This window comes from Podarcis melisellensis (genome assembly GCF_964234715.1).
Source record: "Podarcis melisellensis genome assembly, chromosome: 1".
NCBI classification, from domain to species: domain Eukaryota; kingdom Metazoa; phylum Chordata; class Lepidosauria; order Squamata; family Lacertidae; genus Podarcis; species Podarcis melisellensis.
Window position 1 is genome coordinate 88051768 of NC_138528.1, and position 15140 is coordinate 88066907.

Genomic DNA, 15140 nt, shown 5'->3' on the forward strand with positions numbered 1-15140 from the left:
CTAGGTTGGCAGGCGCTGGGACCGAGCAGCGGGAGCGCACCCCGCAGCAGGGATTCGAACCGCCGACCTTTCGATCGGCAAGTCCTAGGCGCTGAGGCTTTAACCCACAGCGCCACCTGGGTCCCTTAGTAGGAAGGGACACTCCATCAAAAGATTGAAATACCTGTCTCCGCCATTTGCTTTGCCCAACAGAATTTTGGTGGGTCTTGGAGCAGTAGGAAAAGCAGAAGGCAGGCAGAGGGAGTGTTCACATGTGTTTTGCATGCAACAACTCCAAACATATCAAAACATAAAGCTCCAACACAGGGATGCTTGCATATTTATACACACTCACCTGATATTTTTTTCTCATATTAAAATATGTTATCACTGATATTTTGTTTTTGCATCTGCTTTATATTGTTGGTCTTAAAGTTTTTGCACAGATTTAGGTGTTTTAAGTACTGCCCTGGGAAGCCTTAGTTGAGGAGGAGGAGGAGCAGAAGGAGGAGGAGAAGGAGAAGAAGAGGAAGAAGAAGAAGCTACTGTATAAGGCTGTACAGCTCTCAGTACTGGAAGTTTGATATACATAACAGGCAGTGGACATTACATTCTCCTTTGTCAGCTTCCAAGAGCATTCAAAGGAAGACTTGCTTCCACCAAAAAAACTTCCATCAAAAGCCCACAGTGGGAACTAGTGTCTGGGATCTTCTGACTAACAATAAAGGAAGATGTGGCTTCATCCTGGGCTGAGTGAAGTCCACCGCACCCCCACCCCACTTTCCTCACAGGTCCTTATTGGGTCTCTCACCTCACAACCCAAGGAAGACCAAGAATGTGGGGGGAATGCTGCCCAAATACATCTTTCACATGTTATTTCTGATTATATGTGAATATATTTTTAAAACTTGATTGTTTTAGGCATACAACAGCTTTTATAAGCTGTTTTGAAAGCATATTGGGGATATAGAGTGGGTTAAAATATTCTAAATAGACAAATCTGGCTGCATTGTTGAAGGAAGAATGTCATTATCCTCTGGAGTTTGATCAGCTAAAGCAAACTTATTCTTTTATTCTGAAGCCAAATACGACCTTGCCAGTTCTCCATCTCCCACAGCACTTTCTCACTCGGAAGAAGTTCGGAAAAGGGCAACCAAAATGATCAAGGGAATGGAACAACTCCCATGTGAGCGAAAGCTTTGGGGCATTTTAGTTGAGAGAAACGACAAGTAAGAGGTGACTTGACGGAGGTGTGTGAAATTATGCATGGCATGAAGAAAGTTGACAGAGAAAAGTTTCTCTTCCTTTTTCATAATACTAGAACTTGGAGGTATCCAATTAAGTTGAACACTGAAAGATACAAGCCAGGCAAACTAAAGTATTTCTTCACTCAGCACATAGTATTCACTCCCACAAGAAGTAATAATGGCCACCAACTTGGATGGCCTTAAAAGAGGATTGGACAAATTCATGAATGATGAAGTTATCAGTGGCTACTAACTCTGATGGAGATATTCTGCTCCAAGGCTGGAATCAGTAGGCTTCTGCATACCACTTGCTGGGAATCACAAGTGGGAGAGTGCTGGCCCTGTTTTTTGTTTTTCCATAGGCATTTGGGTGGCCACTGTGAGAACATGATGCTGAACTAGATGGGCCATTGACTTGATCCAGTAGGTTTTCCTTACATTCAGACAATCAGCCCACCTTCTGCCCTTTATAACCACCTCTAGTCAGTCACTGAGGAGCTGATCTAGTACAGTGGTACAGGTTACAAACACCTCGGGTTACAAACACTTTGGGTTACAGACTCCACTAACCTGGAAGTAGTACCTCGGGTTAAGAACTTTGCCCCAGGATGGGAACGGAAATCGCGTGGCAGTGGGAGGCCCCATCAGCTAAAGTGGTACCTCAGGTTAAGAATGGACCTCTGGAATGAATTAATTTCATAACCAGAGGTACCACTGTAGTAACAGCAGAGTCCTCACTTTATGAGTCAAAAAGTGACCTGTTGGCTTATATTTCACTTCAGTTGTAAAAGGGTACCTTTGAGCAGGACAAAAAAAAAAATGCATTGACTAAAAAAAATGAGATATTTTGTGAAGCAAAATTGCTTGGGTGCATTTTCCTAGCCAAAATAAAGGATCTGGACTAAGTCCAGGGGATGAAACTAATTACGATAAATAGCTAAATCTGTGAATACCTATGAATCACCTGACTGTAACGTAATCACTTAGAAGTGATACCCCTGAGGCTACTGTTAAAACATGGCAGTTAAATCATCACTACTTTCATCAGGGTAATTATAAATCATCATTGTCATTCTCTTTCTAGCCTTGTCGGAACAAAGTCTCAGGAAATTCTTTTCATTTTGCTATGCCTAGCTTTAGTCTGATCCAAAATTTATTACTAAAGAGCTCTAGGTTTCATAGTAAACTTTCTAACACATCATTTCTACACGTTTACAACCCAGTCCACAGTTTCAGGAAGAAACATTTAAGTTGATATATATATTTATTTGAATGGGACTAATTTGGCATAGATTATTGGTGTTCGTATGTCTGAAATCCACAGGTGCCAATATCCTTTGAAATAACATTTTCCTCTTCTGAAATAGCAATGGGTCATTTAGCTGCCACTCCACTACTTATTCCCTGAGAAATAATATGCCCTAGATATTATTTCAAATCTGATGTCCTTTCATGATTGTCATAGTTCCTCCTAGCTTCATGACTCACAATCAAAATCATGTGATAAACACTGCTTAACAATTCAATGTGGGGATTCAGCAGATAAGTGAAAATGGGTAAAACCAAGCATACCAAAATAATAGATGTCTTTCCACCACAATAATCAATCTTATCCCGTGTGTACATAAACTGAGAACCATACAAAATGCAGTCTCCCAAAATGTATGGAGACAGCCTATTCACATACAATTTGTACGTGCACAGACATCATTTTGACTCTAGAATTGAAAAGATGGGGTGAAGGATAGGGCCAGTAGACACAACTCCAATTCTTCTCCCATGTGTAGAGAGGAACACACATGTAGGTCCTATCTAGATTCAAGTATGAAGTACACTTCATACTTGAAAACTTTGCCAGTCACAGCAAGTGTTAATTGTAGTAGCTTGCATATGAATGAGCAACTTTGAAGAAGAAGAAAAATCACTTTCATTATACATTGACCAGGCAAAATACTCTTCAATTAAACAAGAGCATTTACACATTTATTTCAACAAAACCTACCAACACAGAGTTTCCATTGTTCTCAAAACCTTCACACATTGCGGCATTCTACAATCTGATTGCTGTGAAGCCTGACAAATTTGTGTGTGTGTGTGTGTGTGTTATGTTTCATCTCCTCATTTTCCTATCTCTTTTAAAGGTCGCTTGCTTTCAGTCCTTCTTTATAGTTTTCATGCTTAATCTCCTTTATTGACACAAGGTCATGAAATACTCTTGTTGTACTGAGGATATACAGACACACTCCATTAATACCCAGTCAATGCATTATTTTCAAGGATAATGCAAATGATGGCATTGAAAATCAGCCTTATATTTAATTTTATTATCTCCATCAGCACAAAGGGTCAGATTCAGCAATCTGTATACATAAAAAGGTCTATTTATCCAGGTGCATAAAGTCTACATTCTTGCATGTATCTGTATAATGTCTATGCCCCTTACTTGTAATAACCTTTCGAATATAAGCAGGTTTCAGTGGCTGGCTTTTAGATTTTAAATGTAAAAAAAAATCCAATGAACTTCTTAGTGTTCTGTGTGTATATATACATATCCCCTGTTATTAAAAACATCTATTTCTATAAGAAATCACAGTATCTATGTCCTCTGGCAAAAGGTCTCTTTTTTGTTGTGGTGAACATTTCAGAACAGAGAAATGCAGCCTTTATTTTGAAGACTAACATTTAAATCCATAGCCAGTGTCCAGCTAGCTGATGTCAACCTATATTTTTGATGCTGACTCAAGCCGGTAATTCTGATAAGGCAAAGGGAAGCTTTCCCTATCAAAAAAGATTCACTGTCTCTTACTGCAGACCCAGGTCAGCGAACCTGAGCTTCCACAGCTGCTGCCAGCCATAAACCACCACTGGTAGGATTGGCAGCAGCAGCAATGTTCTGTGCTTATGATAATATTTTATTCTCTTGCTAATTATCCTGTTTTAAATGTGCATTTTATATTTGACTTCCTTTAGTAATGTTTTCTTTTGGGGGAAAAAAATAACTTATCTGCGTTAGATGTGCATTCTGTAGTTGACCTCCTTTATAATGTTTCATTTTGAAATCTTTAAGATAATATTTTGGTTTCCTGTTAATTATGTTGCTTTGAATGTATACTTTATATTTGACTTTTTCAGTAATGTTTTATTCTGAAATGTTTGATATTTTAATGCAGGCTATAAACTGCATGCATTCCCCCCCCCAAAAAAAAAATAGAAGGTAGCATAGAAATTAAATGAATAATAATAGCTAATACTGTAAATGGAATCCCTGATCCAGACCATGTGCAGAGGAGAAATGAAAGTGCTCTCCACCACAATAAAGAGTTTCAAAGCTTTGGTGTCTAGACCCTGAGGCCTCCCCCAAACCAGAAAGGGTCCCTTGGCTGCGCGGCTGCTTAAAAGGGGTAAGCCACACCCCCCAGACAACCGGATTGGGTGACCGGGGACTGTGACGCAGCCAGGATCTCTTCAATGACGCGGGGCTTAGCCCCACCCCCAGCTGAGTGCAGAGGGCATGCGGCCTGACTGCGATACCACCCCACCTGGAAGTGGAGCAGCCTTACTGGAAACAGTCTTAAACTGGTTACAAATAACTGCTACAAAATACAAAATAACACATTGCTCATAAACAAGCAATCAATGCAGTCCAATCTTTTTAGTTCTTAATACAGTTCAATAACTTTCATCTCACTGATCTCAGAGAGAGATCCTGTCCAGGCAACTAGCTTGTATCACCATTGCAGAGCTTCAATGACCAACTAAGAAACTGAGTTCTCAGGTTTCAGCTCACGTGAGATCGATCTCTGCTTGGGTTTCCAGGATGAATCATGAATTAACCTGAATGGAAACCTCCATCCTTTTCTTTGTCGCATTTAGCTAGAGATAAACTTCTCTTCCCTAATGCAAACCTCTCTGCTTGGCATTTTAGATACAATGAATTCAAGCACTGTGTTTTATGCATATTAAATTTATATCTTTAACACTCTTTAGTTAAATTTAGCACAAAAAAGGGTCTGATATAGCTTACATTATTTATACCCTGTTAGTTAGTTAGCAAACAAAAACCACGTTGAATGTGAACTCCATACATTTATGTACTGGCAATGCTTTTGCCATAATATCTGCAAGCATTTCTTTGGTTGGACAATACTGGATTTTTATCACTCCTTGAACAAGCGGAGCCTTTACGATAGCTGCTTTATATCTTGTATTGTTTATTTGTAACACATTGCTCTTAAACAGCAAAAAAATGTGTTACAAATAAAATACCAAGTGACACATTATAACTGTTTCTAGCATAGGTTTGAAACCCATTCTTGTGGCTGGAGAGCAATTTTATTTCTGCTTTGCACATGGTACAGATCAGGGATTCTGCTTGAAGTACCTCTTAACAACTGGTTGGTCAAAATTAGCATTACACCACAAAATCTAATTGGCTAATTAATTGGGGTGGGGGGTGGGGGATAGGTTAAATTTGCTTAACTAACTTTTGCCCAGGGCTCCAGCGGATGGGGGAGCAATTTGGGTGCAATCTATCCACATTTCTAAAACCCTGTAGTTAATCCATGTATTGCCATTTCAAACTTTTCAAACATTTCAAACATTTTCAAGCTTGTGGTGCATGTAGCAAGTTTACCCATTTAAGGAATGTGTATCTCATAGATGCATTTATTTGTCTAATCATTGTAAATTGTTTGCTAAGAACAAATTAATGATGCATTCCTTTCCCCCACCATCTCTCCCTGGAAAAATTACTTTACAGTCTGTGCTCTGTAACATTTCCTCAATTTAATTCATTTGTAAATGGTCATTTGCTCAACAGAGCTCAAAATAATATGCAACTGGAGAGAAATATTCCCCACTGTATATATATATTTAAAATTTATCAAGTATAAACTCCTGCCATATAATCCAATCTTAAATAAAGTAACTCATGATTATATTTGAAATATAGTCATACAGCAAGTGTTATACTGAGCTTTTCCAAGATCCATGCTCAGTTATGAAGCTCACTGGTGGCCTTCAACCTTCACTGTCTTCCATATAGTGAAGACTTGTGAGTATAAAATAGGATTTCCATGTGTTCCACTCAAGTCTCACTGGTTAATGGTTAGACTATGTTTGAACATACATACTTACATACACATTTCTCCTCTGGCATGACTGCAATGGCAGCTCATGCTTTCTTTCTTGATAAAATGAATCTTATTCTGTTCTCTGAACCTGACAAACTGTGGTTCAACTTGACTGTGGTTTGTTTGAAATAAGCCATATTCAAGCCATGGTATACGGAGCTGGCTTGTTTCAACAAACCATAGTGAGTTTGGGATTCAAATGTATCAATAAACTCACTATGGTTAATAAAAACTGGAAAGAGGGGCTTCCAAACACCTTCTCATGACAAGCCCAGGGCATGAGAGAGGGGGAGAGTTTGGAATAGGTAACATTGCTTATTGTGTTATCTGAATACAGCCATAAGATACATGTACAGTGGTACCTCGGGTTACATACGCTTCACGTTACAGACTCTGCTAACCAATAAATAGTACCTCAGGATAAGAACTTTGCTTCAGGATAAGAAAAGAAATTGTACTCTGGCGGCGCAGCAGCAGCAGGAGGCCACATTAGCTAAAGTGGTGCTTCAGGTTAAGAACAGTTTCAGGTTAAGAACAGACCTCCAGAACGAATTAAATACTTAACCCGAGGTACCACTGTATGTGATATACCAATGACACAATATTTGCTGGATCTGTGACCACTGGTTATCAAAATATAGTTAAAATAACTTAGCTATTGGCTGGACATGGCACTTTTCACGCTGTACTTAAAGTTTAAGCTCTTGTCTTGAAAGCTGAAACATTAGCTCTTTAAATCACTTGCACCATCACCTCCTCATATGTAGGTCCTAATGAGAATATGAAGCTACAGTACTTAAAGAAACATCTAAGTTCCTAAAACATGTCAATGGTCTAGGAATGAGCAATCCAGCTGCCATTAGACATATGATGCATGAGGCAGTGATGATAGGGAGGGAGCAGTTCTGCAGTTTCAAGGCTACTACACACAGACAAATGTCCTCTTTATAATGAGGCAATCTGCATTAGCAACTGATCCAAAGATACACTTCTGGTATGTGGGAATGCAAAAATGCTGCCTGACACAAGCACTGAAATCTACAGCTGGAAACATGTGAATGATTCATCCAGTACATTCATCTGCGCAATCTGTATCTCTGGGAACAACTGGCAAAGTTATGTTTAGGATTCAATGTGGTCTCTGCCTGTATGAACAAACCTCATTCATGATGGGGTAACTGCTACAGAGATAGCTCTGTGTGTGAGTGAGTGATTCTATAGGCAAAGAGTTGCAATCCTACATGGTTTCCTCTATGTAACATAGCATTCTAAATAGTGGAAAACACTCTTAAAAGCCAAAGTCTGACATGTGACACAAGGACATTAGAAGTTTTGAAAAGAAGGTGGCAACCAATCTTTTACACAAGTGTCTCAGTAATGTGCACATCAAAGAGGGATTCCTGCATAGCATATGCAGGTAAAATAACATGTTGAATAATTCAGTACTTAAAACACTGAATAAGATCATTTACTGATTCAAGTACTAAGTCCAAAGCTTTCTGTCTCCCAATCAATTGTCAGCAAGTCCATGCAGAGGCGACATCCATATTGAAAATATAATTATAAGCCTGGCGTACTGTATACAACAACATCCTTTTGTAACAGATTACTTAAATACAAATAGGTTTGGAAAATTGGTTTTAACTGTCTAATCTGTTTTATCTTACACCCCAGCTGCAGAATTTATTAACATTACAAATGCAAGCTGAATGAATACATATAAAGACTTATTTGAATGCAACTTGCATATGACCAGCATGGTTTTCTCACTACTACTAAGTGGGGTGAAAGTTTGGTGCATACATTACAATATGGCTCATCACTGATATAGATAAAAGCCAGCTCCCATGGTTCTGTCACATTGTCTGTGTGTTTCTGCATGTGTTTCTGATATTCAATGGGATCACAGCACATGGGAAATGGGAGTTTAATCCTTCTCTTTCCAGCTGCAATCTCCACAAAGATCTCCCCACACCACAGTAGTTACCTTAGGGGAAAAGTTCTTATTGCAGCAATAGGATGTTTTTGATTCTAAGAGTAATTTCTATGGTAGGGAGTGATCATACGTGGTCATGGCCACAGAGGGGAATGACAAAACTCCCCCTCCTCATGTGTTATGAACCCAATAAAAAAAATAGACTGCTCACACTCAGAATTATTTTTAAAAAAGTCTTCCAATGATGATGATGTATGCCACTGTACATATTTAACATATCATGTAGATAGGCCCTGGGCTGTATCTAAGCTGCAGTGCTATCCTTCCTGAGCATGTCAGCTGACTTCTAGTCAATCCCTATCCATCAGGATTTATAAAGCTTGGCCACAGAGTTTGCTCCACAGCCTGAGAGACTTGTCTTAGGGTCAACCTAAGTATCTCTTCCCAAACTTTGATTGTTGCTCTGGAACTTGACCTCATCTTGATTTAGATCACATCCCTGCTTCTGGCATATGCAAACTATCAACCAGCTTCTCCCATTGTCCCTGGATTCCTCCTGCAATATGCCTCAACAACGTTATGGGAATGTACTTCCATTCATGCATTTTTTTAAAAAAATTCCTTAGTAAACATTATTTAATTAAATTATTCTACCCTCAGTAAATTTATAGGAATCATTACATTTAAGTGTGTAAGGGCCATGAGACAAATTCTTAATTTTGTTTGCAGTTGAACTAAGGTCAAGCTTAAACACACTGTCTCAAACTTTTGACTCTTCTGTGCCCAATACCTGCTTCTTCAAAATTCCCTTGTACTTTTAACCTTCCTGTGAACTTGTTATTCCCTCTAAAGGAAAATCAATCATTTTACTTCCCCGATTCTAACAAAAACCAAATACAAAATGGCTGAAAATCTTATTGCATCACAACCTTTAACATCAGGGAAATAATTCTAGAAGAGTCATGAATGGCAAAACTTCGTTTCCCATCTCCCTCTTCTCCTGTGATATCATGTGGAACATATTACTTTCTGGAATGACCTGAGTAAACTTGTAAGAACTATATTTGTTAAGCAATTCCAGCATGACTGGGTTTTTAAAAACAAACAAACTCTTGCTCTTATCTTCTGCGTTGTGTGTGGTTCTATAATATGGGTGACCACAAGTTGTATTCTATTTTTTTTATTGGTTTAATCTGTTCCAACTGGAAGAATATGGAATACATGAAGTCAATGTGTGGGATAGGGGTGCTAGGCTTTATGACCTTGAGCTCTTTGAAGGCCTTACTATTCTATAATTGTGTTGCCCACAAGAAACTTATTTTTCCATTGTCAGCATTAGCAGAAACTGCCGTTATCTGCAGGCCATCTATTCCCATGGTGAACAGTAATAGAAATAAGGAATCACACAGTGTTACAGAATTACTTGAAAGTGTAACTTTGCCTGACCTCCTTCCAGCTTTTTTTAAAACAAAAAAACAAAGCCATGTATAGTATTTTATGACCCTTTTTGTGATAAGATTTCATTATTCACCTGATAGCATCTAAACTGCTCAAATTACAGCATCTCCCAGCAATTGCAATTGTAACTAGATACTTTCAGGAATGTTGATCAGGGAAAGAAATGCTTAAGGGCTATGCAATAGTACTGGGAACAGAGTTGAAGACATTGCATGAGAAGAGCCAGGGTGGTGTAGAATAGAAGACATGCCAGTCATTCATCCTCTCATCTTATTTTTTCTCAGTCTAATGGACCGCATATGTTTGTTGTGAGCAAACCTAAAACCTAAACCTTAAAAAAGGGAAGAATTCAACATAGCACTGAACAGATTGCGCCTTCAAGGCAAACATTTCTACTTGCCTGATGAAATGATCTCTCCCTTTCCCCTCCTGTGCACTGTTCTGGGGGTTATCCCAACCCCTGAATAAATTTGGGGGCTGTGCAGGATGTATGGGGAGAATAAAGTGGGGGATACCCTCAAGATAATAGAGGTCAGTGTACAGGCTTCCAGTAGCAAGACTGGATAGCTGAATCTGCCTAATAAGGTGGAAATACACATATTCTACCTACCAGGGAATTGCATAAATCAAGCACAGATTTCTCCTTGGACCTTATTAGGATCAACCAGCTGACCTGTTTGATTATAGGGCCACTGGAATAGACACCTGGAATATTTTCAAAGGATGCTATTGTGCAACTGAAGCTACCATACCACATGATCCAGTGTCAGTGGATTGGATTCAAAGTGGCATTAGCAATTGTGAGATTGCAGCAGTTCCAAAAAAATGTTCATGCAGGTACCTCTCTCCAATTTTGACCACTTTTCCTTTCCACTATAGCTCCACACTAATTCTTAAGCATTTTGTGAGGTTTCCTCAATCCTCAGGAAAGGCTTTCTCTCATCCCGTCTTGATGCAAGGACATCCAGTGTCATAACCTTCTCATTTTCAAAAAAATACATTTAGAACCCCTTCTCTTGTGTTCATCTTGCTACATTAAAGCAGCAGCACTGGAAGATGAAGATTTGAATGCAGAAAGGTAGAGTTCATGTGCAACTTCTACTTTGTCCATGGAAGAAGAATATAATATGAAATTCCATCTCCGCTTTGAAACTCCAGAGTCTCAGGCTATCCTGAGGGGTCACAATGATTTATTTTGGCATGTTTTATTCACTGCACTGACTGACAAACCTTCTTGATTGTTACAGATAGGTAGCCGTGTTGGTCTGCCATAGTCAAAACAAAAAAAATTCCTTCCAGTAGCACTTTAAAGACCAACTAAGTTAGTTCTTGGTATGAGCTTTCGTGTGCATGCACACTTCTTGATTGTGGGAGAGTACCAGTCCATTGTTTATAACTTTTCTTTGCTTGCTAACCATACTAAGAAATGATGTTCAAATATGTCATCAATCAAAATATATCTCAGTGGGTAGGTAGGTTAGACGTGGGGATGATTGTGTTAATTTTCCTGATTGAAATAATTTTCCTGATTAGTAAGTACTTCTGTTCCATTTTTGAATGTTCCACTTACATTGCTTTATCTGTTGTTGTATGGAACTGTGGCTTTTTAGTTGGTATACTACCATTTCATGCTGAATTTTATATGGTGGGAAAGAAAAGTATGCTGGACATGAAAACTATGGGAAATTACAATTCCTCACATTATTTTGCTAGCTTTAGAGAAAAGTCCCCACAGAATACTGTGGGGTTTTCAGGAAAACTGGTCACCCAGGAAGGTTGCAAAGTACAGAAATATTATTATTATTTTATTGAAATAAAGGACACTCACAACCAGCCCTTGGCCACCTTGAAAGTAAGATAAGCACACACACACACACACACAAAGAAATCTTTGCACCCACCAATGAGAATTTCATTGAAATTTCCTCTCCCTTTTGATAATCCTCATATGCAATTTATTTTCTCATCAACTGATAGGAAATGGAAAGAAAAAAATACAGGGTACTGTATTGGCATACCTAATAATGATAAAACATTTTGAATGGAAACTTGCTGTCCACTTATCTGATCATCCTTAATTTTCATTTGAAATTAGTTTGCCCTCAAAATGCACTTTGTGGGTATCTGAATAAATAACAACCCAATATAATTTGCATCATGCACAGGTGATAACTAGGGAGGGGACTTCGTTGGTTGTGATGGCCTACATTTGAACCACCTTCCCAGGTGCCTCCTCATAATGTATTTTTTTTGTACCAGATTAAAACAATTTTCTTCCCACAGCCTTTTAATTTTATCTGAATTTTCTGGGGTTTGCAGGTTAACAACCACACTGTTGCTTTTCCTGCCAGTCATATTTATTTCATTGATTGAACAGTATGTGTTTCTATTATTTTATCATGCAGATGTCTGCTAGTTTATCAGCTATCCTAGGAATAGCAGTATTATCATTATATATTTATTAAATTTGTTCATCACTTTTTTCTTGCCAAGGCAACTCAAAGCAATTTACAACCAAAACAAACCAACAAACAAACCACCCCACATTAAAACAGAGGAAAAAATACATTGAAAACATCCTAAAAGGCCACAGATAAAGGCCAAAGGCCTGGTTAAAGAGGAAAGGTTTTGACTGGCACCTAAATATATATATAAGGATGGTGAACATATAAACTCTGGAATAAATGAATAAAATAGGGTGAGATCCAATGGCTCTGCATCCCCTCTGCACACAGATTTTGGAGGGCAGGGCAGAGGAAAACCAAACGTCCCATTGCACAAGCAGATTTACATTGTGAAAGTGGGTGGACATCTCTGTATGTAACCCATAATACAGAAAGAGTTGACTTAGCTCACAGTCATCAGTTAACATTAATTAATCCCAATGGAACTCATGCTGATTCATCTTTCATGTTATTATGAGTTAAATTAAAAGATGAACTCATTCTTGGAAGAGAGATAGTTTGACAAACTACATTTCAATTGTGAGCCCTATGAGGATAGTGTTGGGTGAAACTATAGCAATACTTAGCATCAATTTCTTGAGTGTTTCATATACCTTCAGGAATCCTTACAACAGCACTGTAATGTATGCTTGCATTATAATGTCCACTGGTGGCTTGCATAAAGCCATTGAGGAAATTTATGCAAGATTTGTGATTTGAATGAGATGCATTCCTGTCTACTACTCATATTCTGAACCACAATACCACACAATCTCTCACCCTTATTTCACCAGAAATGGTAGGTTATATATATATAATGAATGAATCAAACTAAATAAGAACTTAGCATGGCACACATAAACTTGCTGGTCTACATATAGCAATAATTCACAAAATAATCCACATATTATTATTGCATACAATTACAAGAGCTGAAGGTGATTCTTTTTTTCATGTGAACAAAGAATGGCCTGTGGAAATCACTAATACCCCACATTAAAAAATATGGATGAGGAACAGGAGTGTGAAGTGGAATGATGAAGGATGCCACAACTGCTATTATTTCACCAAAAAACAATCCATAAGATTTACCAAACAATATGTTGCACATTGAGACACGCTCTTTATTTACCATTTTGTTTTTTGGAGCCTTTGGGTCTATAATACCACATGAATTCTTTGATCCTTTCTTCATAGCCATAAAACTAGCAACAGCCTTTTTCAAGATTTCAGCAATTCCACTGCAAACTCCCAGCTATATCCCTACTGAAGCTCGAAAAGATGCAATTGTTTCCAAACAACAGTACATCCTCAACAACTTTGGAGATGGAAAACATGCATTTGGGTTTAGAATGCTACATCTGTTTTCTGCAGGTTGTTGATGATACCATAGCATTGATCCAAAACCTTCAGACCTACCCAGATGATGTCTTCTTCTCTATACTGCTTCCAGTTGCGACCTGTGTCACTGAACATCAGAATGTAGCTTGTTGTCCAGTCTGAGCTTCCGTACCTTCCTTGAGTAGCAACACCTGTAATTTCCACTCTGTCCCCTAAATCGATCTGGAGCCATTGTTCCCTGCTAGAATCCAATGGGGACCAGCCACCAGCTCCTAGAAGAGAAGAATCAGAGTTCTCTTGAGTAACTCAAAAAATAAATTTTATATTAACACATTTTGATAAATGATGATTGCATTATACCCGAATGAGGGCCTGACATTTCACTGGAACTGGAAGAAAATATTCAGGATGTGTTATGAAAAACATATTATTCTATGAGTCTTTAGGATGCCATATTTTGCTTGTCATGTTGACTTTGGATTCCCCAAAGGCTCAGCTCTGTGTAAGTGGCTGAGACTACCAAAAACCACACAGCTCTAACTGGTGGGAAGAGATAATAATGCTAGGGCATAGGGAACTCAGATAATAAGAGCATGGTTCTTAATGGGAGCAGCAATATTCACTGAGGCAAAATATTGTATTGAATCCACAGTAACAGAATGCTGTTATAAATAAAGTCACACAAGGCAATGCTTAATTGTAATCAAGACACATCAAGTTCTAGAACTAATCTTAAAGGGCAGGACTCAGCTTTAGAGCAAGTGAACCGCTCATAAAACAATAAAAGCTTCTCTAAGCATCTGCAGAATGTCTTGTGGTTCGATGCTTTCTGAGGACCACATCTATATACATGTTTCAAATCTGCTTCAGTGTTCAAGGAACAGCCCTTCAGAAAGAATGGGTGGTTGAGGGGAATTTTATTTTGGTTCTAGGTATTACATTCCTTTGCTTCCCATGGCTCAGTTTCTGCTGGGGAGGAAGGCAAGAGCTGGCTTAAAAATTTGCTAGTTTCAGCTGAGGGCTGCCTCAGATAGGAGGAGGGTGGAGGAGAGAGCAAGAGAGACATAGTGTCATAGTGAGCCAAGACATTCTGTCAGACAGAGAGAATGTATGTGTGGAGAGATAGAGAAAGGATGAAAAGAATGAGGAAGGGGGAGGAGGCAGAGGAGGGATGCTCTGATGTTCCCAAACCACGGCAGGGGCTAGTAGGCAAAATGGGGGCAAATAAATGAAACCAAGATTATAGCAAGGAAGCTAGAGAGAAACAGGAGTAGTACAAATATAATGTCCATGGGATAAGTTACAAAAAAAGAAAAGAAAAGAAAAGAAAATTTGAAGTCAGGTACTCATGAAATATAAGTATCTGATAGCTCAGCAGGTACAGCACAAGACTTTTAATCTCAGGGTCATGGGCTTCAGCTGCATGTCAGACAAAGGATTCCTGAATGGTCCCTTCCAATGCTACAATTCTATGATTCTAAGTATTCATAGAAAATGAATATTCTGTGCAAAAATGATTTGCCAAGGAAATAAAAGGACAGAGGTACTCTCTCTGAAAAGGTAGGTGCTTCATGTTTGGTGGATGGAAGGGTACATGAGAATG

General features: G+C 38.7%; 1 protein-coding gene across 2 annotated transcripts in view; it reads right to left on the reverse strand.

The window, feature by feature from the left end:
* CNTNAP5 (contactin associated protein family member 5) overlaps nucleotides 1-15140 on the reverse strand; it is a 302323-nt gene that overhangs the window by 203677 nt on the left and 83506 nt on the right. For both annotated transcript variants that reach the window (XM_081885529.1, XM_081885528.1), the window contains one exon: nucleotides 13616-13809. In XM_081885529.1, the coding sequence (XP_081741655.1) occupies nucleotides 13616-13672 (57 nt within the window). In that variant the 5' untranslated portion in view covers nucleotides 13673-13809. The remainder of the gene's footprint in view (nucleotides 1-13615; nucleotides 13810-15140) is intronic.